General features: G+C 38.6%; 1 protein-coding gene across 12 annotated transcripts in view; it reads right to left on the reverse strand.

Moving 5' to 3' along the window:
• CELF1 (CUGBP Elav-like family member 1) overlaps nucleotides 1–27,803 on the reverse strand; it is a 63,729-nt gene that overhangs the window by 23,491 nt on the left and 12,435 nt on the right. For 5 of the 12 annotated variants that reach the window (XM_062577107.1, XM_062577106.1, XM_062577105.1 and 2 more), the window contains exons 2-8: nucleotides 23,525–23,565; nucleotides 7,083–7,270; nucleotides 4,832–4,914; nucleotides 4,361–4,409; nucleotides 2,203–2,337; nucleotides 1,923–2,002; nucleotides 1,360–1,521 (exon numbers count right to left, since the gene is read on the reverse strand). In XM_062577107.1, coding sequence (XP_062433091.1) covers nucleotides 1,360–1,521; nucleotides 1,923–2,002; nucleotides 2,203–2,337; nucleotides 4,361–4,409; nucleotides 4,832–4,914; nucleotides 7,083–7,260 — 687 coding nt within the window. In that variant the 5' untranslated portion in view covers nucleotides 7,261–7,270; nucleotides 23,525–23,565. Of the gene's footprint in view, nucleotides 1–1,359; nucleotides 1,522–1,922; nucleotides 2,003–2,202; nucleotides 2,338–4,360; nucleotides 4,410–4,831; nucleotides 4,915–7,082; nucleotides 7,271–13,552; nucleotides 13,577–21,540; nucleotides 21,586–23,524; nucleotides 23,566–27,803 lie in introns of those variants that run through there. The other 7 variants (XM_062577108.1, XM_062577104.1, XM_062577103.1 and 4 more) reach the window with 4 other exon arrangements.

Genomic DNA, 27,803 nt, shown 5'->3' on the forward strand with positions numbered 1-27,803 from the left:
CCAAAAAACAAAACAAGAGTGAGAGTGAGGGCTGGCTCCGCTTCTGGGAGAAACTGCATCACACCACAGCCAGAGCGCCGTCACAAAAGGAATTCCCACCGCCCATGCACCACATCCTAGCAAAGGATAAAGAGAATTCCCCTTACACACTGCAGCCAGAGCACCACCATAGTAACAGTCCACAATGCCCATGCACTGCACCACACCACAGCCAAAGCAACAGCACAAGAACACTTTCCCTACTAGCATAAGTGTACTAGCCTAAGGGAAGTTAGTATCTAATGCACCAAGACAAAAAAAACCCTAGAATCAGCATTGAGCAAAAACTCCCCTTCAAAGCACCTCAGTCAACAGTGCCATCACTAAGGATACGCTACCTCAAGCCAGACTTTACAGCTGATGTTGCTAGCATAGGAAAACTGCCAGATGCCATACCAAAACCAAAGAGCCACTGTGCAAGGGGATTCCCTCCACATTCCTTTAGCACAAGGGCACAGCAAGCACATGAGGGAAATAAACTTCAGCTGAGAGGCTATTTAGAGGGATTTCCTATTCCTTTTTCCATTAACTAGGTGCTGTTATAGAGAAATTCCAATGAAAGAGGGAATGTCCTCATTCTAGCAGTATATCATTGCAAGAATGAGGTCCAATTTTCCTTTTCTGCTCTCCAGATCTTGATGTCGCATGAAAACAGTTCTCATAGTCACTCTGGCAATCCATGTGAGACAGAGACAAAAGTACACGAAAAGCGTCCCCCCATTTAGAGACCCAGCAAAACCAACTGAAAGTAATGACCAACAGCAGACTAGCCTCCATCATGTCATTTTTGTTACAGAGTAATTTCTCTGTATTTCCTGTTTGTTTACTGTGCATTGGTGCTCGCACCTGACCTTGTTTTCTATTTACACAACATCAAATACTGTTCTAGGTCTCACTGGAAGAGGATGAGAAAAATAAATGCTGGAGAAGGAACAGTGGAAGAGGAATACAAAATCTTTGTCATCAGATAGGCAGGGCATTTAAGAATTGCTGAATAAATACGGAGGCCACAACATATGAGGAAAATCTCCCCAGCACAAAGTAATTCTACATAAGCCAGGGAAAAAAAATGTTTCAGTGCACAGGGCTTCAGGGACTGGGGTTAAAAGCTCCACTGTCAGACATATCCTGAGCGACTGTTAGCACATAACTTTATTTCTTTGTGATTCAGCCTCCCCAACCACAAAATAAGGATTAAGAACCCTGCACCTATCAAAAGTCTTCTGAAAGCAAAGACATTAAACACTATATGAAAATGACACCATATGACACCATAATCAATAATGAAGAGATGAAAAAAAATCAAAGTTAGAAACTCACTGCTAAGTATTGGGGTCCAAGTGTGTTCAGACCAGCTAGGTTTCCCCAAACAGAGGCAGCACTGATCTGTTGCATTTGTTGCTGGAGTTGCTGAGCAATTCGTTTCTGCTCTTTGTCCTTTTGTGTGTCTGCAAATTTTACCACAATGGGAGAAGAGCAACCCTGCAAATAGTAATTCATACAATTACAACCTTGCTATCCCTCCCCAGCAGTCACAGAAATGCTGCATTAAGACTCAATCACTGAAAGTTTTTTTCCCCCCTTTCACATATTCAAATAGTATATATTACATTCTCATCTATTCAAACAACACTAATTTCCTTAGAGGTTCAAAACCTCTTTTACTTTTTTAATGCTTATTTGTGTTGTGGTATTTTCTCTGCAGATCAAGTTTCTATCCTGAGCTCTAAAAATAGGAGCAGAGCAAACACAGTAGGTTCACGAGTAGTACTTGTTGAGACTCACGTTGCACTTATCCTTCCCTCTGCCCCTAGTTTCCCAAACTCCATAGTGACTGCCTAACTCATTACATCTTTTTTTCCCCTTTCATCAACTTGTTTTACCTCCATGGTTTGTGCTTGGTGCATTGCTTTGATTGCTGTTTGTGCCATGGCTCTTGTTGTAAAAGTCACAAATGCACAACCTGGAGAAAGAAAAAATGGAAAAAAAAAAAAAAAAAAGGAACCAAGTCACTCACTATATCCACAATTACTGGGACAAATAAAGAAATTAAAATGGTTACTGTGAAAAAAAAATTACAGCAACTACTGAAATGCCACCTTGGGCTGCAAAAGGTGGCATCTGGAGGAGAAACTTGAACCGTTCGAAAAGTTTTGTGCTTACCTCGGCTCAGACCATCTGGGCCCCGTAATATTCTGCATTCTTCAATCTGCCCAAAGGAGGAGAACATCACTCGGATATCATTTTCATTGCACTTCTTGGATATCATTCCAATAAACAATTTCCTATCTTCTACTGCTAAGAAATCAAAAGATAAGAGTGTTACTAGCAAAGAAACACTTGTATCAAGGCAGAACTCAGATCACAGTTTTCCTTGTTTTTGTATGCCCTTTTCAGCTTTACCTTGTTTTTTTTCTAGAAGCTGAAATAACTGGCTGAAAAAACAAAACTTTCAGTAAGGTAAAGCTGCCATGAAATAGCACTGTTAATGACAGGGGAGTGGGGGTGGGTGGAGATTGATGAAGACATATTAGACCTCATTTTGTCAAACACTCTTTGAAAACTGTAGGACTATTACTCTCGTATTTAGAGTAGAGGCTTGCCAAAATCAGTTTTTTTTTTGTTTTTTTTTTTTGAGAGAATGTATATGAGATACTTCAATAAACCTGCAGGATGCCTATAGGTGTTTTATGCTTATATTTAGATGAATCTTGCTTCCTTGCAAGCCTGTGAACTGCAAGTATGTAAGAAAAGAAAAGACTGCAGAGAGATGCAGCACTTCCCCTTATCTCTTATGGTCCATTCCTCCTGCTGAGCGAGAGAAGAGTTGTATGTATTTTAATGGACTACTTTAATCCTTTCTCCTCCTCTATCTCTTCTATTTTTACACTCTCAACATGCCTATCCTATATCTAAACAAGCAAGTTACCTGCAGAAGGCTTCTGTCTAGCCCTTTAGATTACCCTCTTCATCGTGCCAATCACTTAAACTTAGTTCTGCCTATTTCCTCATGATCCTGTCTCAGTGGAAGCAACAGCGACTGTTTTAGTTCCGCTTCACATTCATCCATTCTAATCTGTAGTAAGAGTATGAAAATGACACCTCAAATCAGAATGACGGACTGCTTGTGCTACGATATCTTATCTCTAAGTGCAGAAGAACACCTTTCAGTGTGTGGACTACTTAAAAATAAATGGTCCAGACAAACATTTCTCCTAACTTGTTACTATTGTCAGTTAGCAGTCAATTAGAGGGAGTGGAATAAACTGAAATCCAGAGCAGAACTTTATACCTCTCATTTTACTTGTTTAAAATGCCAATCACCATCTGAAACACCTACTTGTAAGACATGAAGCAAAGCATCCAGAATAGTATTTGGAAATATAGAACCATTTAAAAATACAATATTCAACACAACAGAAAGTATAACATGATGAAGGATGTTGCAAAATTTGAAGCTTCAAGGGAGACAGTATTCTATTCTGTGTAATGGATAGAGGGAAGGCAAGGAAATCAACTTAAGCACTGAGCTGCCTACGACGTTGAAGAGGAAAACTCCAAACTGTTTCAGTTGACATGACTTTAACTGGCTATTAAATCACCAGGTTGCAGCCAGCATCATATACTTTTATATGTGTGTGCATGCACATGTGTATATATATTTTATACATATAAATACATATATGTATTTGTGTATAAATATCTGTATCTACCTATCTATACATATATGAAAATCATGGGAATACATAGATAACCCACATTTACACAGTTGTAGGTGCTAAACATCTTAATCCACCTGGAGTGGCTAATATACATAAGTGTATTCACAGACTTTTCTCTACAATAATGTTTTGAATTCTGTTTTTCCCTTGTATATTAAATGTTTTGGATCCTTTGAATCCTGCAGAAGCTGCAACAGGCCTTGCTTCAAAATGGCAAAGCACTTAACCCCTCCCCCCCCCCAAAAAAAAACCAACCCCACACCCCCCAAAAACAAAAAACCTCCAAATCCCTCAAACCTACCCCCCCCAAAAAACAAAATACACATCCCAAAATTTAAACTATCTCAGTACAAACAAGAACTTGCTGAATGTTTCCCCAACCAGTATCACAGTTTTGCCACAAGCAACAGGAGATGCAGAGTCGCAGAATTTTAGAGACATCACTTACACTATCTACTGTACTAAAAGCACACTTAAAAAAAAATCGTGAAGACTGCAATTCATGAAGACTTCTATTGGAAGCTGTTCAATAGAAGGAAAACACTGAAGTTTCCCCGCTAGCATTAATGATACCACAAAACTCAGACTTTAAAGCTTACCATTATTCTTCTCACTGTCAGCTGGTTTCATCTGGATAGGATGGTGCATCTGAAATGCAAAAAGAGCATTTAATCCTAAATGCATTCACTTTATAGTAGAGGAGATATATCCCATAAGAGGAGTAGTGGAAGCAAGACAGGATAGCCTAAATTGCCTCTAGAGAGTGGGATATGTGACAATACATAAATTTCTGGAAGAAGAAAGAGCTTTTCTTGTGTATTTCCTAATGATATGCCATTTTTTCTGCCCAGAAATTGTTATTATAGGAGTTACACCACCCATTTAATTACCATATTATTTTCCCACACACTCCAGAATTATTCTTAGATTTGTTATCATATAAATCTCATGACCTTGCTCTTTGAGAGCGTTCTGTTAAGACATTGCTTTGGAAGGCAAGATAACACATGTTTATACATCAGTGGTGCCAGAGCTCAGAAAGACAAGATAGAGTTGTGAAGTTCTCTTACCCCTGGAAGGATCTTCATGTTGTGAAGAGCATTCTGTGCTTCTAGTGCAGCTTTACGGGTATAAAATGTAACAAAACAGCACCCTGCAATTGAAACAAAGTGCTAGCCAGGAAAGAACACTATGTATCTTGCTGTGTTGTACAGATATTATAATTCCCACTTCCACCCTTCTCGTGCAAAATATCTGACAGGCAAAAGAAGGCAGATGTGAATAGGTAGGTATTACTGATTGTGACCACTTACAAAAAGATTTTTGGTAAGATAAGTAATAAAATAGGATTTATTCAAATCTGACTCAACACCACAAATGTATCTAAGTGACTGAATGTTTTAATCATGTATCTGCTGAACAATTCTTAACTAAAGCTGTCATCTCTTCTATAAATAAGAGTATTTTGCTGCCATGTGTGATGGTTCAAACTCCTTGCCTAAACATCTTGCCAATTAATACATTATCTCTTAGTAACTTTAAAGTGAAACTTTTTTTTTTCTTTTTTTCTTTTCCCCATACAGACTCTTAAATTGCCCAGTAATGACAATGAGCACATACTGGTCAGTATTATTTTTTTCCTACTTTCAGTCAGTAACATGTAGTCTTTGGCTTGAATCCTGGAAAGAGCATTTGGTCTCCTCTCGATAGTCTTTGATATGCAAAGTGGGTTGCACTCCAGCAATTCTCGAATGAATTATTTTCAAAATAAGGATGGCACCAGACTGAACGTTCTTGGTTCATTATAAACCATTTGTCTCCAAAAGCAGGTACAGTTAATAAGTCATGATGTACACAAGCAGGCCTCAACCTTGAACTCTTTGCTGCTGCTCACAAGCTGAAGAAAAGACTTTGTTTTCTTCTGGGCTATATTCCTTTCTCAAGTCTGAGTGCCAGTGAACAACTGCAAGTCAGTAGAGGGCATGTTCTCTCAAATCCCAATTATTTCCTCCCTATTCATAGCAGCTGCACAGTATATGTAACAGTCTTCATAACTAGGGCCCCATCCATCACCACTTCCATTGCTATTCCTTTGGTAAATCCTCCTTACTCTACAATTTAATAAGTCTTAGGGATTTGGACAGGAATGCGATAGTCAGAGTGCAGGCTAAAGTGCAGGTTAATGTAATTTGCTTTACTAACTTTAAATCAGTATATACTCTAGAACCTAGGTATGAGCTTCAAAATCTCATTGCTCCTTGTTTGCTATTTATTTTAGCTTCAAAGTCTAAGATAATGGCATTTTTTTACACTGATCAGTAGCAATTATTCCCTAATAACTAATGATTAATCTGAATCAGTCAAGTTTTTCCTCATACTTACATTTTACCTTAAAGGGAAGGGGGAGAAAAAAAACCAAACACTTTCTAACAACAGAAAGGAAAAAATGATGTGCTAATCAGCTGTAAACTCAGAATATCTCACAAGAAATCCCACTTCTCAAGAGTCACATTATGAATACCTGAGGAAAATACAGTTATAATATATGAACTAAAAGAATAAGACTACATAAAATCTTTCCCCAGATGTATTCAGCCACTTTTTGACAAAGTTCTTTAATCTGTCATTTTAAGGGAACTCATTGCCTCTGCAGTGTATCAGCTTCCACAGTTAAACCCAACAATTACTTGGTAGTACCCAAGCTAACCTAGTTTCACAGGAAATAAATACTAAATATTACCAAACTGCAAAATCAGGTATAGAATTTAGCTAGGATGTTGGATTAGCATCCTCTTGAAAATACTCCTTGGACAGAAATTACGGAGTTAAATCATAAGGTTGGAAGGGACCTCTGCAGATCATCTAGTCCAACCCTCAGCACAGCCCCATATGGGGACTGAACCCACAACCTTAGCATTAGCAGCACCATATTCTAACCAACTGAGCTAAACCTGCTCCCTGTCTAGCACCTTCTTCTATCTTATCTAAAACATGACATTTCAGTAATACTGTTGCATACCACAGCATCACAATGATGCTCTGAATCAAAACAATGTTCACAAGATGTTCCTCTTTGCATTTATAACCCATACTGCTATTACTCCTGGTCTCCTAAAAAGTTTTCTTCAGCTCAGGTTAACAATTTTGTCCAAGGACAACTATATTTAGACACAAACAGTTAAAGAATATAAAGTCTAGGCTTGCATGCACACTTGGACACACAGAGGTCCAAGAGAAAGGGATGGATGAATAAGCACACAAGGAAGAATGTAATTGTGCCAAAGTAGCTGAGACCTCAAGTCTCACATGAAAAATTCTCACCTTTACTTTGAGGAGGGTTTTGACTCCTATCCCGCAAGACGTTGATTTCATAGACAGCACCATACTGTTCAAAGAGTTCTCTTAGATCCTTCTCACACCAGCTCCGTGGTACCTGACCCACAAACATTTTGATAGCATCTAGATCTGGTTGGTCTGGGTGATCCAGTGTGCCATTCATTTTCTTTGAGCTATGAAAAACAACAATGAATTTCCGTTATATTTTCTTTCCACAGATTCTACATAGTATTGCAGCTACAAGCATGTTTACAGTGAGATTATTTATATATAAAAATATATATACATATATGTGTGTGTGTGTGAATTCACATATATAAAAATGAATATAAATATATATATGTATGAAAAGAGATTCTTGCACCTTCACAATCTCGCATGCTAGAAAATATTCAGAAACATTGTTCACATTCATTGGTTGTATACTTGGAAACCAAATGCTCCCTACAGAGCTAAACCTCTCCTAATGTTTGCTTTTAGAATGTAGTCAACATTTAGGATTCAGAACATAAATCTGTGATATGACTGAAAAATACCACGAATTCAACCCTGTAAAATTTGCAGAAGAAATCAGAATAGAAAGGAGCCTAAACTCAGTCTAACTGCTGACCACTGAAGTCATTAATAAGCAGTATTAATACAGTGACAAGTTAGAGGATAAAAATTATTTTTTTGTTTATATGTGACTATCTACAACTGTTCCCCAGGTGAAGATCCATCTTGAATCAGAGAAGAAGAGTACAACTGAAGAGAAGTCCCATGAAAGGTTTACAGTACAATATTTTGCAAAAAAACAGGCTCAGGTTACGGCAGACTCTGAACAGGTTGGGCTTGGACAACTTAGTTATATAGTGAATCAAGTTGAGTAACAGTGGAGTGCCAGCAGAGGCGTTATTTCTTAAGACTACAGCAAGACTGAAGTTCTGAGCATGGAGAGCACTAGGCTTCAATGCACTGCATTGAGCAACATCAACAATTTACAGCCTCTTAACAGAACTGTCTATGTTATACTCCACATAACAAGCTGTCAGCCATACACTGCTGTCTGTACTGACTCCTTGTTGTTTGCCAAGTGCAGTGTGAGGTCTTGTTATCAGTAGCCAAAGCCTGATATTCCACAGAGCCAGCCTTTGTGGGAGGCTGTCTGCAGTGACATCCTACTGCAGCTATAGCGATAGGTTCGATAAAACTGCTGACGATCCCCGTATGATCTAGAAAAGACGTGGTAGGGGAACAGTAACTATGGAATGATTTGCCCCCCTCTCCAAACTCTTTGTTAAAGGACGCAAGCAGCTTTCTTCCAGACTAGTCCGTTCTCTCTCCCTTTGCTGTTTTCCTTCAAAGATTTTTACTGAATGGCTTATTAACTGCAGATTATGGGAAACAGTGCTCCTCCTATTGTCCATCTGCAATCATATTCTTCCCCGGTATTAAGATTTCCCCAAACCAGGTAATTTAAAAATCATTAATTTCTGTCAATTTTTGTCAAAATTCTGCTTACTTGTACACGCAGAGTGTCTGTCTTTGTCCCTCGCCTCCCCCCGCCCCCAACACGCTGCTGTTCAGAGCCTGAGGAGACCTTGGTGCCAGAAAGAACTCTGAACTCTAAAACTTTACAGACCTCGGGAAGCACAAGGCTTCTTACTAGAAAGGAAGGCACTCATTATCAGTCATTCACTCCTGCTGCCCTTCTCCCTCAGGGAAGGGCCAAGGCCTCCTCAAACATCACAGCAAACTACCTTTTACAAAGAGGTGGACTACACACTTTTCATTCTGATGGTGAGCAACTGGAAATCATCTACCCTCCTCCAGCAGTAATTTACTGCAGTGCTTTCTCTCCCATGGGTACCTTCGAGAGTATAGTGTGGCTCCTGACAACTGAGTGACTTTTAACATGACCTCAGCAGTATTTCAAGGAATCTTGTATTCCCGATTATAATGTTTTTATTCTGGACTAAAAGCCATCAACAGGGAAGAACTGGAACTGTTCTCCCAAAAATGGATTTCAACCTCTGATTTCATGGCACTAGCACACTGCAAACATACTGACAAATAGTTTTACCCCCCATGCCTCTTCTCCCCCAAATTAACTGACAGGACAATAATTTTTTCTGCCCTGTCCAGAAACCAACTTCAGCTCACCCAGCCAGATTTCTAAAAAGAAAAAAAGGAAAAAAAAAAAAAAAAAAGAAAATAAAAGAAAACACACTGCAAGCTCTTCTACTCCTTTCTTTGGCCCCTTCAAGGGATATTCATCAGATAGTAAAGAGTTCAGAGGCAGCAATTCCAAATATCAACGTAATTATAAAATTAGATATGAAGACAGAAAATACTTACACGGGGCTAGCATTCAAGGAGCAATGGTCCACCATCATCTCTGGGAGGAAATCCAACTTGAACGCAGCCATCACCTTAGTCTGTCACAAACCACTAACCCTAAATCAAGTGTATTGCCTAAACCCCAAACAACGCCACTTCCAAAAGTCCTGTAGGTCTTAACACTCAGCCACACAAAAAACACCCAAATCACAGAAACAAACTCAGGGAGACCAGCAATAGACACCACAGAAACAGGCTGGACTGGGAAAGGGACATGGAATCCCAGATTAAAAAGGGGATGTGACCATGTGAAGGGAGGCTCAGCTCAATACACAATGAAAATGCTGATGCACTGGGCTTGTTTTGTGCAATTTTCCCTGGCGAAGCAGTACTGAGTGCACTGTCAGATAAACAGAGTGTCAGATCCATGAAGATAGCAATGGGTGATAGAGCAGAAAGAATACAAACTCCAGTCTTTCCATCCCCAGCTAACTCCTTACCTCCCAAAATGGCAGCCCAAGGCCTTGAGGTTCAGACAGGCCCATGCAACCACTATTAAGGTGCACAACTCACAGGGTGAACACAAGTCAAGAAATTCTTTATCAGAAACATTGATCTCACTCTTTTCGTTTTGTGCACTATTTTTGAATCTCTACCAACTTTCAAAAGGAGGAAAAATGCCAACCAAATGCTTCTCCGAACCTGTCCAAAAAATCAAAGCTAAGGAGATTCGATCACTCAAAAACTCCTCAACTACCACAGAATGTCAAGTACTACTTCTCTTTAGGGGGACAATGCATACGTTTTTCTGGAAACAATACTTTGCCCGTCATATACCTACATATCCAGACACATACAGACCCTATGGACGAACAAGAAAAGAAAAATACAGGTCTAGTGGTTACAGTATTCTTGGTTTTTATTCCTGGCAGTGACTTACTGAAAACTGTTGTAAAATCTTTGAAAACAGTGATCATAACACCTCAGTTTCTTCACCTTTAAATGTATGTAACACACGTTGATCAAAGGACTGTGAGGTATAGTATTTACATGCATAATACAGACCTACCACTAAGTCTTCAGTCTCCAAACTACCAAGGAGATAACCTAGATAACACTGAATGCACTGAGAGATACCAAAACACTTGATTGCAGAGAGTTAGTGCTGCAGAGCTGGCGGGGCTGAGCATTCCAGGAGGGATGACTGCTTCAAGTCCAACATGAATGCAGATAAGCCCTACGTAGACATGCAACACAGCCATCTAATAAAGTTTCTCAGTGCATCCAGGAATACACTACACAGACAGCTGTTATCAACTTCCTTGCCTGTGAGTGACTGCAGCATGTACCTGCAGTTATCTGGACTGGCCAGGACAGACAGCTTTCTTTTTGACTGCACAGATACAGCACAAGAGTTATTCTTACATAAACAAACATGTCCAACCTCTGCGAAAAGAGCATTTCTCATCTTCTGCCTACAGACAGACACATAAAAGGAATTAGGTCTCATAATACAGAGACATAAGCAAGTTACTGCAAAATAAGGGAAGATATGAATTTATTGTATATGAGATGTTTAACAAGAATTACTTCATGTATGCTCTGTGGTAAATGCATGAAAGCTTATTCTTTAATGAAAAAGGTGCAAGTCAGCTGCTGTGCATCCCTGTTCAGAGCACACAAATAGGTACTGTGGAGCACAGGTCAATTTATCAGGTTTTAGTATGTTGTCTGAAGGTAGACACAAACATGTCTTACTGGTCTCTTACTTGAAAATGCCATGCTTTATAAAACTGTACATATACAAATGTCATATTTAGCCTGGAGTCTGTTTTATGGATTTCTCTGCAATAAACACGAGGGGAAATGCTTCAGATTTATTTGGTAAGAGTAAGAGAAGATACACTGGGGTTCTGTCCACTGTTATATTATTTTATAGCCCAGCACAGTAAATTCTATTCTTACCAATGAAGAGATAACAGAACACCTCCTGCCATCTTTAGCTTTTTTTTAAGCAGTTGGTAAAACCACCCCCCCAGCAGCCATGCTCACTGCAGGTTCGATGCTGGCAACAGATACTCTAATGTTACTGAGATTGATCAGTTAAATGAAAAAAAATCACGAAATTATTTTGATTTGCTCCTATTCCATCCCTTCCCTTAACTCTCTGGTCCCAAAGTGGAAGACATATGCATTTTTTAAACCAACACAAAAACACAACAAGCACAAAAATTCCAGAATCTTTCACTGGCTTACTATTACTCTTCATGTCAAAACCTGTCTACTGGCCTTGTTAATAATTAAAATACTAGTTTTGTGTGATTATCCAGCTATGTAATTTCTAATTGTTACACTTGCTCATTTATCATGTGACTTGCTCACTGTATTCAATGAACAAGTTTCAAAAATATTTCACATACTGTTATGTTCAAGTCAGAGGAAGGAAGAACTGATACTAGAATGAATGGTGGATAAATGCGTGAAGGTATGTTAGCTCTGACTATGCCTCAGGGCACCATTATTTCTGGAATAACGATGACAAAGCTCAGTGACAAAACACGAGCGTACAAAATGCTTGTTTTCAGATTATTTAGGTGAAGGCATCAAGTTATATGAGACTAAAAGGCTTACAGACTTCGCTTGTAAAAATATCTGAAGGAGTGGGAAAAGATAGTATTTCACTACTGCATAAAAATTGGAAGAATTAAATGAGGAAGTTGTGTTGTTTTGGAATTATAAAGAAATGGAACAGCCACTCCAGCTCTTGTTCACAAAGAAAAAAAAAAACAAGAGAGCTAGATACACTTTTATTTTTTGCTCAGATGTCAAATTCCTGCTGGCTTCCACATCCATTCTTTGACTGTTTCTATTCAAAGGATAATAGAAACAATGTCTGAAATTCCAAGCTGTATGGACTGCAACTACACATTTAAATGTGGTCCTAATGTGATAATAAGAACATTAGAACTTCTACATACAGCAGACTAAGTTTTGTTTTTCTATAATTCTGAAGCCCCAGATTATGCTGCAGAATATAGTGCTACATACACTCCTCAGAGACTGTAGGGTATGCATCGCAAAAACGTCAGCATTTATCTCTACATTTTTAGAACGATATCATATTTTGGGGCATAAAAACCACACACACACAAAAAAACACACCCCCCATACTCCATCCTGCATAGTACTGATGTCTCTAAAATGTAAGCTGTACCTTGTTCATTTGAACACGGACAATTAACTCTGAAAATTAAAGATAATGCCAGCTTCCGCTTTATATAATCTGAATCTCAGATAACTTATACAACTCTGAACCTGAGGGACTAGCAGGATGGTGAGAGCCAGCTATGGGAAAGGATGCAGGCTATGGGTAAATTAGAGTCAGTGGAGCTTTGAAGGAGACAGGTCCTAGAATAAACTTCCCCTTGTATTATCTGTGCATATCCAGATCCCCACAGTGTTGCTGAGTTGCAGTTTTGTTTTTAAATAGATAACCCCTAGGTTACGTGCATCAAAATAGATTAACTATTTGTCAATTCTTTATTGTTTCACTGCTGATCGTATAAGTATGCTGACGGAATGTTTTCTGCCTATGTTGAAACCCAAACTGTCTCCTCATGCCTCACTGTGTACAAAAAGCCCCTCACCTAGCTACCAAAACTGCAATTTCTTCCTCTGCTAATCTCCCCAGTAGTTATGCACTGTGAACACACAAATCTCTGAAACCCTGAAAACGTTGAATTTTAATCTGAATTACATTCAGCCCAAAGCTTTATGTATTTTGATGGCAATTAACTAGAAAACATTTTAATTCACATAAACTTTTTAAAGAAGTTGCTAGGTGGAGAAAAGCACAGGAGGACATGGCATTTGCTTTTATTAGAAATAGTAAAGTTTCATAATGCCTTGTCATCTGTATAACTGAGTGTTTAATTCCTCCTAACTTTCCAGATCGTCTAGCTGGATTTTCATACATTAAGTAAGTAAATTTTAGCCTAAAAATAGCTTGTAATATGAACTTTTTTCTTCCTCCAAGTATTCCTGGAAAAATAATTACTTCGGGTAGTGAAATTAATTCTTGTTCAGTAGAACTGATCTGGTTTGTGTCCATGTGCAGAATAAAGGTCACTGTTTACCTGTAGTTCCTACTCCAATTAGTGCTGTGAAAGCTCAAAAGAAATGAATTCTGAAGTAGAACTTTTGTGTGGCTGATGAACCCCCAGGAGTCCCAGCTCTCTGCCCATAGGTGAAGCAGCAAAAGTCACCTATTCATTTCGCTTACAGGAAGATGTTTCCTCTGTCTAAGCACTCCTAGAAAGGGAAAAAATAAAATGATGGCTAATCTTACACTTTTCTCTGATAGTAAAGACAAATAATTCAGAACAAGGTATACAAAAATATTTTATAAAATGAGGGAATTAGGCTGTTTTTCTGGGGAAGGACATAAAATTTTTTTTTGCATTAATATGTGAACAAATTCACTATCTTAATGAAGTGTGAATGGTGAAGTTTATAAGTTGACAGACAAAGACACATATATATATATATATACACACACACACATGTATTTTTTAAAATCAGCTATGGGCCTCCTTAAGTACATATGCTTCTTTCAAAAGTTCTGTTTCTTCCATTCTTCCCGTCTTCTTACTGCTATGTCCGATTCACTTAAAAAAATATATATTTTTAAAAAAAAAATATTGCCACACAATTCTTGAAGCAGTTATACTTTCCTGAGTTCATATGACTAAAGAAGAGACAGACAAAGAAAAATTTAAAGTTGGTAAGAGTGAATACTTCTTTTTGAATGCATAGATAAAATAAATATTTAGTAGCAGTGAATTTTGTAATCCTGCCAAAGCGTGACAGGATTTGAGCACAACTATGTTTACAAGCATATATTCTTCTACTTGTATTTACTGCATGTGTATTTTTGATAACACATGGGTCACATGCATCAAAATACTGGGCATAAGAACTACTACCTTCTAGCTAGCATTAGGAAGGAACTAGAGTAACCTCACTTGAAACACAGACTAATCTATAATTATTAACATTCATTTCTCTGGGGCATAACCAGAACCAAGACACAAAACTAAACCGTGCTGTGCAGCTGCACAGAGACATCTAATTCCCCCTGTTCATTTGCCATGCTGCGTGCATTAGTGTACAGGCATGTCAGAGAGGCATCAGTGAAGTAATCTAGAACATTGTGTTTTTAGACTGTCTAGTGGCTTTTTTAATCACCATTTTACTGGAAGTATATACATAAAGTCCATGAATCAACTAATGCCCTGATGAACTCTCTTTGACCCCTCTTTGATGTAACAGCAAAAACAGGTAACAGATTTTTATCTGTGATGTTATCCAAGCACTAATGTGATGCCAAATAGTTCTGCATGGACTGTCACACATATACTTGAGTGGCATGTCTAGATGCTCCTCTTACTGTTATTTCAAACTACAAGCAATAAGGTGAATGCATGTATCAACTGTAACAGGCTGTGGGTGTCTAGTACTCTCTCATGTAGTTGATATCTCCAAGCGAACTTTTATAATGAGAGCTAAGAAAGCAAAATCTTAATGGCTGATATTTCCTTCTTTGAGGGAAGAAAAGGAGACAGCTTTTCATGCAAAGAATTGCAGATTTTTGGAGCTCCTTGTTGAAGGACACTGTAGATGCCTTACAAGCTTACATGAGGGCAACGGCAGACTGTACAGTACTTGGAAGAGACCATCAGAGATTACAAGACAAACCACAACAGACTGGGCTCTCCTGAACCAAAAACAGAGAGGCAGAGAGATTACTGGGCCAGTTCTGTTGGAGATTGGGTGAAAGGATTCTGTAGCGAAAGGATGACTACAAACAGTACTGAATATTACCTACCCTCTGTGAATCTAGGAAAGTCTGGAGTGTGCCTGGAGTACGCCTATGCATTTGTGCTGGGAGAAAAGGAGGGCAAAAATCACTATAGAAACCAAGAAGATACTTATCAAAACCACTCAAGAACCTAACTATACACATACTGCAAAAATGCTAACTAAAAAAGTTCTGTTACTAAAGCAACTGACAATATTACTGGTAATAAGCATGTGTGTGAGTGTGTGGGGGGGGCGGGGTCTCACCTTTGGGTTTCGGGAAATGTTACAGCCTAGACAGTAACTGGTACATAAGTTTTCCCCTCTTCCTAAAATGCCTTATAGCTGCTTTCAACATTGTCATCATATTACTGAGGAATAAACTGAATCTGCAGTTTAGTCAATACCTGGCTAACTCTTGAGGCCAACTTATACCAGAGCAGAGACAGTAGCTCTGCAACACAAGAACTAATCTACTAGGAAACAGATCACACTACTTGTTCAGATGTGAAAAGGCAAAAAACTACAACTAGGTCCTGTTCTGTCAGTAACTGCTAGTAACAGGATGCCTAACAAATGCTTATAAAAAGCTGAATTATCAGTCTTAAGACCCTCTTACAGTAGATAAATGAAATTCACAGATTTTGGACTGTGGCCCCAGAACAACTCCGGTTTTCCCCTCATCTTTCTCCGACACGCTGCCTCTTCAGCTGCTCTCCTGAGGGTCGGACAGAGCATGTGGTGCCTCGGCCATGGCTCTGCGAACAACAACCTGCTTCTCTAGGGCAGAACAGCTGCGGGACACTGCGCTAACTTTTACTTCCCTAGCGCATAGCTGTCAGTTAACAGAGCACCACAAGGCCGCTAACCCTGCACTTGAGCTGCTGCAGCTGTGCACGCAGCTTCAGCAATGAAACGACAAAGCTGCACAGGAATGGGGGGGATGGGGGGGGGAAGTGTCATGAAACTGCCTCCCTGCCCAAGGCCTCAAACATCTGTCTACGAGCAAACATTCCTCTTTATTCTACAGCAAGAGAAAGCAGGCGAGCTGACAGCCTCCACAGCTCACTGGTTTGAGACTATTCAAATCTTTCTATATTGGAGTGTAAAACAACTACTATTTCTGGAATCCGTACCTATTTAATTCTTCCTTCAGACCAAGGCAGAAGCTTGAAAGAATTTAAATCACCACAGTCCCAGGAGGGGCCATTTACAGAGCAGACAACTTTGCTTAGTATTTCCCCACACTTTCCAAAGGCAGCAATAGTACCTGCCCGCCCTGCAGCTCCTCTTCTCAGGGTAACAGTGCACTGCATCAGCACAGAGAAATAAACAGGACAGACAACCTGGCCAGTAAAGTCTTCAAATTAAAATACGTTCTCTTCTTTGATGTTTGGTCATTTCCTTCTTATATCTGCTTCCAAGCGATGCATTAAACACTTCTGTTAATCTTTATAAAGTACAACAACGGAGGTACCCGGATTGCTTTCTTTCCCTTCTAGTGCAAGGTATTTTCGTTCACCAGCTTTAGACTTCAATTTTTTAAATTAAAGTTCCCAATTACCCTTCTAATATATATTTTTAGATCACTATTCTGATTTCTGTCTTTCTCATTTAAATTTTGTCTGTTGATTTTATCTGGCAAGTTTCCTCATTTTTTGCAGTCTGGTGGAAGGGGGCAGGGAGAAAAGATCTCTACCAGCTGATTCTTAATAGTGGTAGTGAATTAAAAAAAAGCCAAAACAAACAAAAAAGAAACAGCAAAATTTGCCATGATGCACAGACAGCAAAGACCTATCCAAGAAGGACTTGCAATAAAGGCAAAAGAGCATATGAGCAGATGAACAAATTGCCAAAAGGCCAAATCATGAATCTGGAGCAACTGATGCATGATAATCTATTAACGTCTCTACTTGTGGAACAGATAACAAGCCGCAGTGCGGGCTCACTAGAATAACTAACTTTGTGACGTGTCTCACCAAAAGGGATAAAATAAACGTGATGATTACTCTTGTCTGTGACTTGACAATAATTGATATGAGGAAGATGCATTGACATATGAATCCCAGGAAAACTGCTGTTAGAGCAGAAGCTGATAAATGTCCTCCTATCTCTGTTGATTTCTGTCTAAGAAAAAATACAGACATTAAAACTGCAAAAAATTTAATCCTTTTATCATCACTGTAAAGCTTTTTTTTTTTTCCTTTGGTAAATAGATACAAAATTTGTTATTTAAGCTCTACTGGAAGATGAGCAACAGACAAATTCAGATTAAAAAAATGCCATCTGTCATCTTTCCCCCCCACCCCTTCTCTCTTCTAAACCACCTGCCAAAATCCTACCAGACATGGCTTGGAAGGTATTTTAAGTTTTTAATCATTACAGTACTTAAATATAAAGACAGTTGTACCTTGCAAGAGACAAGCTATGTAAAGGAAACTACGCAGAGGAAATCACTTTGGGAAAAGAAGTTGAAACTTAAGTTCCCAGGAGACAGGCGAGAGATCTGCAGACCCTTTGGCACTCTAGACAGAAAAACTCTTGAAGAAGTAGAAAATGTGGCTTGGTCACAACAATAGTAAGAGGAAACAAAGGCAGTAATGTGACACAGAACAGGAGACAAGGCAGGAAATAAGAGGAAAAAAAATAAAGATATGGGCAGAGTACAGAAAACGAGGACATGTGTCTCCATCCTGTGAAAACGGAGAAAACTACTGAAAGAGAGGATGGAACATTTATGGCAACAGAAGGAATTTTCCATCTTTTTTTAAAAACTGAATTCAGTCTGTGATACACAGTAAGGATGGTAAACAATACTTGGACACTAGTTCTTAATCTTCAGTGGGAGAGAATCAGAACAGTAATGCTTGCAAACTATCAGGCCCCAAAAGCAGAGGCATGGTTTCATTTACCTTTGTTCCTCTTCTTCTCCTCAAATGATATGACTGGGCTTATAAAAACCATTTTTTAGGTTTGAAGAAATCACTACTAGTTGTCAATAATTCATCTATAGGTATTAGGAAGGTGACTTTTTTGTCTAAGAAACAACCCAATAGGCAGTTCTCTGGAACTGTATAATTTAGACCACCTTCAACTATTTTACTTTAGAAATTCCAACACAAGACCTAGAAATCTAGCTTCAAATAGGTCCGTATTTTTCCATTTTTTCCTGTAATATAAGAACCTGCAGGTCTGTACTTAGTCAAAAAGATGCATTGTAAAACAAACATTTAGTCATCTGCAATATTTATAAGAGATTTTTAAAAGATCATCTAGAAATTGTGTTAGTTGAGTGCCACAAAAAACACACTTAAAAGCTATTCCTCTACTCAGGAGCTCCAAGTCAACCGGATGCTGGGGAGTTCTGAATGGTTTCTGTTCCTCGTCAAACCGAACACACCACAAACCAATCACACTCACACGGAGAACTGCCACGCAGTTGCGTATTTGACCCACGGGAGACTAAAGAACGAGCTGTACAATTCAAGTACAATTCAAGTACAATTGCACATATAAAGCACGCTGTATTACCCCACACGGGAACTACAGTGAATCAAAATGCCTTTGATCAAATTTTGTAAGAGTAGCATACTTTGTGCCTGTGTATAAATTTTAAAATAAGAACTGGTCATAGAGTTGATTTTTTTTCTTAGGTAAAAAATGTAACATGTAACCCTACCTCAAAAGGAACAAATTTCATACTAATTTAAAAATGTCTTCTTTCTGATATTTCTTAGAATAGCCATCAGACATCTTAAAAAGATCTTTTAAAAGAAGTATGTTAGCAGTTTTTCTTCTTCTCCCTTGAGGTTTGAAGAGACCTTTGGGACTAAACGGAAAGCAACAAGTTTCAAGTTTCATTGTCCTTTGCAGCCACCAGAATAGCTATGTAAGCTGTTTTGAGAAGACCACCTTCAGTCTCAAATTATTTTTATTAACATTACCAGATAAAAAAACTTAACCAGTTAACATTATACTATGGTAAAAATTGAATCACCATCTGACCACTGCTTTGCTTTGCAGGTTACCTGAAGAGAATTCACATGTAGCACCAGGCAGCTGCAAGTTTCAGCTTCAGGGCAGACCTAAACCCATCCCACCACTCATTACTGTGTATGTGCGTATGTGTTTGGGGGGGGGGGGAGGGAATGGGGCACGTGTGGTCCAAAACAGTCCCCTCCAAAACCAACCAACCAACAACAAAAGGATAGTTTGCTAAACTATAAATGTCTTTAAAATATTTTGAGGAACGAACTTCTCTCAAGGAAGACTGGGAGTTCCTTCTGACTAGACAAATCCAAAATCTTTAAATATCCATTTCTGTCTCCACACCAAACACTTTATTTTGGAAGTGGGTCAGATCTGCACAAATTTTATTTGGAAATAGATGTGTGCCAGGTAAGAATAGATAAGTGTTTCTATTCTTTGTCATACAATAGGCCTACAGATCTGTCCCAATGGAGTTTTTAGGCAAACAGCAGCATTATCCTACGGGAGAAGCAGGGAAGTCAAAACAACATGAACATTACAGCGCTCTTTATTCTTCGGGCCTTTAAACAGTATAAAGGCATTTTTGTCTACCAACAGAACACCATCAACAGGGTGAGTGTGGATCTGATAACTATAAATACAGAAGGCAAGCATTCCTCAGTCCTAAAATTGTCAGTTTTCTTAAGGCACTATACCCCAAAATAATATTTTACAGAAGAATAACTGTTTAATTTGCTTTGAGAAAGTGTGGTAAGCAAGTTGTGAGGACTTCCTGAATTCAAGTAGTAATTCTGAATCTCAGAGTAAATGCCTCATTTCAAAAAAAAAATTGTCTAGAGATAGCAGCTACCAAGAAAGTAGGGAATATGCTATTTCAAAGGCCAGTTGATTTTCTGTCTCAAAGGAAAGCTACCTCCTCCTCAGTTTTACCTGTCTGTACCAGTCTGAAAGCAGAATTCCATCATACTTCTACTCTGATATACCTCTGAGTTCATTTAAAGGCTCGTCATCATAAGCGGCATTTCACACTAGGATGCATACAGAAAAATTCTGCAACACAGCGTTACCAGATGTTCAAGAAAAGATTTGATATTCTTTCATTTGGACACCTTTCTGCATTCACATTAAGACAGATGTGTCTTAATGAAAAGACCGATTATGTTTCTCTTAATAGGAGACATCACAGATATTGTACCAAATTGAACTAATCCATTTTGTGTCTTATTTTGGCAATCATAAGCTCGACTGTTTTGTTAAATAATCCAAACCAATTGATTCTGGACCCATGTTCTGTAATTAGTAAACTTCTGTGAATTTAAAAAAGTAGCAAATCTAATGACAGATTAGTCTGTCTCAACAAATAACTTTTGAGACAAAAGCATGTAAGTACAATGACTGCTAATCTTTCTTTCCTAAATTCTTAAGAGTCCTAAAGGAGCAGCAAAAGAATAGGAAAGGTGAAGTGCAGAGTACCAGCCAGTTACAAAAGCACTCAGGTGTTATGCCATATCCATGATACCTGGAGACCAATGCCCTCAAAGAGAAATCAAACTGGTGCTTCCAAATACAGAGAGATCAATCATCATCTCTTTAAAATCACTTGAAAATGAAGACATTCCTAGGATCAGATTTCATTTTTTTTAATCCAACTTTAGCTTTCTACCCTGATGAGTAGCATATAGGGAGACAGGAAATCCTGCCCTTTAAAGACAAAAGTTGATTTTCTTTCCGATATAGGCATGATTAAATCCCTCTCAATGTATTTATGAAAGCTTTGGCAAACATGATCTGGCCACAGTAGAAAAGAAATGCCTCCTCTTTGCAATATCAAAATTCAGCCCTCACTAGCTGCTTTCTAATATAAAGACAAAGGGGTTCCTTTCCTTCCTGTATATGCTTCCTTAACTACTCTATCCTTACACTTTGGTTTGAAAAGCTAGTCCCTCCTTTCTCAAAGGAGGAGAGAATACATTTTATTTCAAGTATCAATTCATATACACTCATAGAAAAAAAAATCAGATCAGTGCAGGAAAAAAGACTGTAAACATTTATTGATCTTCTGAATGCTATAAAAATGGAAAAAAAATACATTTTCCAAGCCTAAATATATTTAATCCTGCTTTGTTTGAGTGCTAATAGATTGCATAACCCCTCCTCCCTAGACAGTAGTACTTTTCACCTTGTGAAGACTATGCTTAGTGCTTCTCCTCCCACAGCGAACACACCGAACCCTAGCCAAGTTTTCAAAAACTTATTTCCAGGAGATCTTTCTGACCTGGCTCTACATGGGACACTTGGATCTGTATTTCCTCTGACATCTTTGCCTAGAATATAAGCAGAAACACACAGATAATCATTTTATAGCTGGTGGTAGGGAATGGAACTAATCTCAGAAGCTCCTTGCTATAGGTTCCATACTCCCTGCACCTTAGGAGTGGCCAGACTGGCCACCAGGGCTGGCATCCAGTACAAGCTATCAAATTATGCACAATCTTCCACTGACTACACTGCTTCTTTTGTACTACTTTATCAGCAAGGTGTTTGCCCCATGACAAACATGGGGAAGCTACACTCTACACAAAGACAGCCAAGCTTACAAGCAAGTTCCTTGCTAAGAGAGTGGAGCAGAAGGAACGGATCCTTTCTCTTCCTTCTGGCTTTCTGCAGTTTTGCTGACTGCCTCCCCTTTTCAGGTAAGCCTAAATAGACAGTGTTCCCAAAAGGCAAACACAGCACTGAGACAACCTGGAATCAGAAGTACTACAGAAAAAAAAACTGCCAAAAATACAGAACTAAGAAAAGTTCTATTGCAGATGACTTGGCTGAACTACTAGCTACAGAGAGCCCAAAATGAAGCATAAAGAAGCGCCCAGCATTACTATTAATTGACAAGTATGATTAAGCTGTGAGAAGACTAACTAATGAACAGACCTCTAAGCTCAATGAAGAAAATTCAGAGTGAGGCAATGAACAAGAAGGCAGGCTTGCACAAAAGGACAACTGAATGTCTTTCAAATATTCAGAGGAATCTGTAAAATCATATCACTGCTTTACTTCTCAGATCTCTTGAGAAGAGACAGTACCCGGGATCTCTACCTCCCGTTTCAAGCCGAGGTAAATGTATTAACAAAGATCACCTTTGGCAGAATACTAGTTCAAATATTTCCAAGCTCTTACTGATAGAATATACTTTTCTTTTCAAAATTGTGGTATAGAAAAAAAGAAATATTTTTTTCCTGTAATTGATAAAAGTGTGCATTCCTGATCTCTGATGGGCCCTGGTAAAGCTACTGAGCACATTCTGCAAAGGCTGGGAGGTGATCGACTGTTACACTGATTCTTTGTCAAAGAGTTTCCCTCTTTTGTCCACAGACTGAAGCATGCCTGAAACATTTCTGCCATAATAAAGTTATTCATCAGAAGAGAAAACATTGCCATTTGGGCATGAGAGTGTTACTTAACATAGCAGTCACAGGCTAATCATTCTCTAAACAAATCTGAAACTCTTAGGGTGCACAGTTACATGAGACAGTCTGTTCTCTTCCTTCGGTGCTCCTCTGACACAATAAATCAATCCAAATTGCTAAATCAGAGCAACAATAAGTTGATCACAAAAGAGCTTTTTATTGAGTTAGCAAGCTGATTTTATGTACCATGCAGTCAAACCACCATGAGAGCCACACAACCAAAGAAGCAAGACTACTCAGCTGGGAACTGAATAAAGGCAAGAGGGGAACAGCAAGCCACTAGGTTGGCTCAGCCATGTGAAACCTCAGCCTTACTGGACTTTAGGCGTTAACAAAACTGCATCAGAAGATACTCACATTTGGCTGCAAGCATTTTCACCCTAGACCACACTTCCATTATGCTGCACATAATCTGATATGTCTCAGCATGTAGGAAGTTGTTCCACTAATACTCACTTTTCAGGTTTCATGTACCATAAAGTACTTGAAATTTGTTCTGTTCAAGCAACTAGTGTGAAGGCAAACACTTCTATTTTGTAGTTAGTTATTTTTCTAAAATTATTACATCCCAAATGGAGCCTGTTTACTTGGTACTTACAATCCTAAATTGTTAACACTCTTTAAACTGCACAAAGGCAGAAAACTGCTAAGAGCTTAAGGTTCAGGGAGCACTGCTCACTGCAGTGGAAAATGATCACTTTCATCACTGAAACTGAAAACAACTTTCCCCTAGACTTTTGAAAGGAGGCTTCAACAAGCGATTGAAAGACATGAACTGCAATTGGTTCATACCTGCAGCTATGCACCTCCCTCTTGCGGTTCCAGTCTTCACTCTAAAAGACAAGAAAAACAGACATTGAGGACTTTGGAGTTAAAATTAGATAATAGGAATCATGACAACATAAACTTCACCTTGCAAAAGGCATGGAACTGTCAAAATAAATTGTATTTCTAGTAACAGAAATCATTAAAACGTGGCATCCACCTTCACTAGACTCAAAAATGAAGTTACATATTTCAAAAATAAGGAGAACAAATGGAAGGTGCAAAAGAAAGGACTAAAAAGAAGTAGTCTTGCAGCTTCCTAATAATGTTGAGTGGATTTATGCCATCTGCTTGGCTTTTTTTGCCCCATGAAAGAAGCAGAGTTACTGTCAGCACTGCCCACTATCCTGAACTCCCATATCATATCATTTTCACAGGAGCAGCAGTAGTAAAGGATGGCAATGAACCTGAGGATGGTGAGTCTAATGTAGGATAACACAGATGGAAATGTATGAAAAAGCTCTGACCTAGGAAACACAAATTATCACCAACACAAGGAAAAGCGTTATTTTGACATCTTAAGCAAACCATTAGTTAGAAACTATACAGGTTCTCTGCTCTAGCAACATCTGCTTGCGTCTCAAGTAGGGAACACTATTGATACAGGGTTCTTATTTTGCAGGAGACCCAGTAGTTGACCCACAACACGAGCTAGCTTCATACTTAAATACAAACTTTGTGGATGTTTTTTTTTAGAAAGTTTTTTCTTCTCTGCATACAGTTTTGTGTACAGTTTTTGTAACTATACTTACAGCTATCTAGCAGTATTACACAGAACACCCTAATCCATTTACCTACTTATCGGTGCCCACATGAAACTGTATTCATCTGCAAGAGGAATTTTGCAAGGCTCTTGGAATTCCCACATCTCCCGTTTTGCAGGCCTCCTCACTACCTTCATTCTATATTCTCTGAGAAATGACAGTAAGTGATCCTTTTCCTTCCCTAACTTGCCTGCTAGTATACTACATATTTATCGCATGTACTCATGACCTTTTCTCCAAAGGGAGATCGCTTGAGGTTTTTTAATTATTATTTTATAATCGTTTTCAGTCATATTTTGTTCCCAACTTGTTCAACTGTTCTAAGAAAATACTATAACCTCTAAGGGAGCACAGCAGCCTAAACAAAACTAAAACAATTGAATTTTCTTGTAATATTAGTAAGGAAGAGAAAAATAAAAAATCTCCCAAGAATCACAAGAAACATAACAATTAGTTATCTGAAATGAGTATTTTTTTAAATTGTGAATTCACTTATGTTTTCTAAAATATTACAGAAAACTGATTATTGGTCAGAAAACACTTTATATACTTTTTTTGGTTTGTTCTAAAGTAACACTCTTAGTTATGAAGCTCCTGCTAGTGACTCAGGCAAATATTTTACCTGAGGACACCTTCTTCCACCTCACCCACATTCCTCTGCTTTTTTGAAGTCTAATTAAAGAGTATTTGTTTACAGTGAAAAAGGGTCTCAAAAGCCTGCTAACAGCCTTGGCTTCAAAACTTCAAGTAATACAAATGCTTATTTTTTCTTCCTTTTAAACCCAAACTTTATCAGATATTTATAAGTCTTGTGGAGCTGTTACCACTGCTGAGGTATATTTTTGTGATATTCAACTTCCAGTAAAACCTGAAATACGCAACACATTGATCTTGCAAATGTTTAAGAATACACTGATAAACAATTTTTTCAGGTTAAAAAAAACCCCTTCCCTTAGCACATGTAACTATATAACACTCTTGAGAATTAATTTAAAAACTTCAAAGATGACTAAAGTACAGCTAACATAGCCAGAGGAACCCATAATTCTTGGATACCACTGAGAAAAATATACACCTCATGGAATCAAAGGCAAAAATCTAACTCATTAAAAACTCTAAAAAAGCAAGCAGCAAATCAGACAACCACCTGTAGAGAGCCTGGGAGAATGCTGTTAAATCATCAGTGTTTTTCAAAACAAAATTGTTCGGTTTATTTAATTGCACCCAGATCATAAATACACTGAATACTTTATGCAAGTTTATACATCAGTCAGACTTGGCCCAAAGGCCAAAGAATCCGTCAACTCTATTTCATCTCAAAAGAAACCAGGACCTAGATACCTCAGATCAGGGAATATATTGCTGGTGTGCTGCTAGCAATGTGTGTAGCACAGCAATTTCTGTCGTAACAAATGTGGCAAAAGGTCTTTGGCAAACTGTTTATTTACCCTGGCATTAGAGGCTGATGGCGAGCTCTTTCCACATCTGCAGGGGTGTACATCCTTTTTGGGGACAGCAAACTGTGACACCTCCTCACAGCTTCTGCGAAGAATATTCTTCCCGTAGCTGCCTTTCCTGACTGAAAGGCTGCAGCTGAGTAGAGATGCCACTCCAACTTCTACACAAAGTTGGGAGGAATTCTGACACCACCAGACAAACCCATGTAGAAAAATGAAAGCTTATCACTTAGCCCTACCAAAATTAAGAGCGACAAAATACACTGCCACTGATGAATGGACAGCTGTAACTTCCGGCACGCAATACAGTACAAACAGGACGGCGTTTGGTAATGAAAAAAAGCATCTCTGGCCAGTAAATATCAGGCAACAGAGATACTCCAAACAAATCTAGTGATACTATTCCCCTCTTAGTGGCAAAATTTCAGCCCCTCCAATACCCTGCAGCATCTGTAAGAAACTACTGGATCATTTAATGGATTCTGATCAATCACATTACTATGGCAGTCAGCGTTTGTCCAGACAAGTTAGTTTTGACTTCCAATCACACCTTCCAGGAATTAACGTTTGTGGGATGTCAGGATTACCATTCACAATTAAACAGGGCGACAGTAGACCCCAAACCTCTAGCTCAGATACCTATCCTGGAGTCAACAGTCTATCAGATGAATCAGCGCAAGTCTGAATTCACTGCAGATTTACACAACTGTAAGTATCAATTCAATATGGCCAATGCTAAAAACTTGGAAACATAAAAATATCCAGTTCTCTGCTGCAAGTAAAAGAGGGGGAAACTGATGAGTCAGAGAGTGAAGAACCAAGCGCGCTGCGTAAGCAAGGCCATGAACAGGGAGGCCTGCACAAAACAGGTGAAGTCTCAACTACTGCACACCTCAGGCCACAACCCACAGGAAGTGCACCACCTCCTAGTAAACGTTACTTATGAGATGACAAGGCAACACAGGTGGCAATGAGAAACCTGACAGGAGCTAGAGGCTCCCATAATGCCAAAAACCTCAAACACGTGGCTATACTTTCTTAGGCGAGAGTTTCCCATCTTTCACTGTAATCTTCATACCACTCAAACCTTCAGCATCAGAAGCTACTTGCTCAGTGCAAGGCAACTGCTCCTAGTCTCTGCACCTGCTCACTTTTATTTTTGAAGACAGAGCTGTCAAACGCTGTTTTCTTCAGTGTTCCAGGCACAAGTACTAATGAACATACAGGTTAACAGACAATCTATATAGATAGTAAAAGAAGCAGTTGAACTACAAGACAGTTTTGTTCCACTCTGGTTTACAGAAACAATAGGAAAAATGGAATGAAGAATAAAAGAAGTGGACATTTTGAGACTATTGCAGACTAAAATAAAAGAGATGATTGAAAACATTTTAATCCTCATGCTTCAGATATCTTGAGAATTTTCAGATATTCTAGTTTTGGGATCTAGCCCATAGCAGCAATGTCTATTCCGTGCCCAGTCAACAATTACAGCTTAAACATTTCAAAGACTAAACATTAGTGTTATAATCCATAAAGAAAGTGTAAAGAGGCACACTTCGAAAATGCAAAACAGTCCTATGGCCTACTGTTAAGAATAGGAGATTAGGGCTTAGAAGACACGAGATCTATTACTAGCTATAGGACTGAGTAACATCAGACAGACCACTTTATGATACAAAGTATTTTCATTTGCACAGCGTTATCATCTGATTTGTTTTCTTTGTAAAAAAAAGTTTTGAGAACTAGTGATAGGAAGTATTTAACAGAAGCCAGAGATTATCATCACACTGTCACAGTTGCATCTCAGCTCCAAATTCAGTAGACAGCTTCATTAAGAAAAAAAGAAAGCTTCCATAAAACATTTGTCTGTGAATAAAAACAAAGTATCTCACTAACAAAAGAGTTAAAGTTGCTATATCCTTCCAGTTTATTGTATTAAGGGACTCTCAAAAATATCTGAAGAATTGCAAATACAGAATGTACACACCAGTGCAACATTATATTTACTCTTTGAATGAGGAT

This window comes from Rhea pennata, chromosome 5, assembly GCF_028389875.1.
Source record: "Rhea pennata isolate bPtePen1 chromosome 5, bPtePen1.pri, whole genome shotgun sequence".
In the NCBI taxonomy this organism is placed as follows: domain Eukaryota; kingdom Metazoa; phylum Chordata; class Aves; order Rheiformes; family Rheidae; genus Rhea; species Rhea pennata.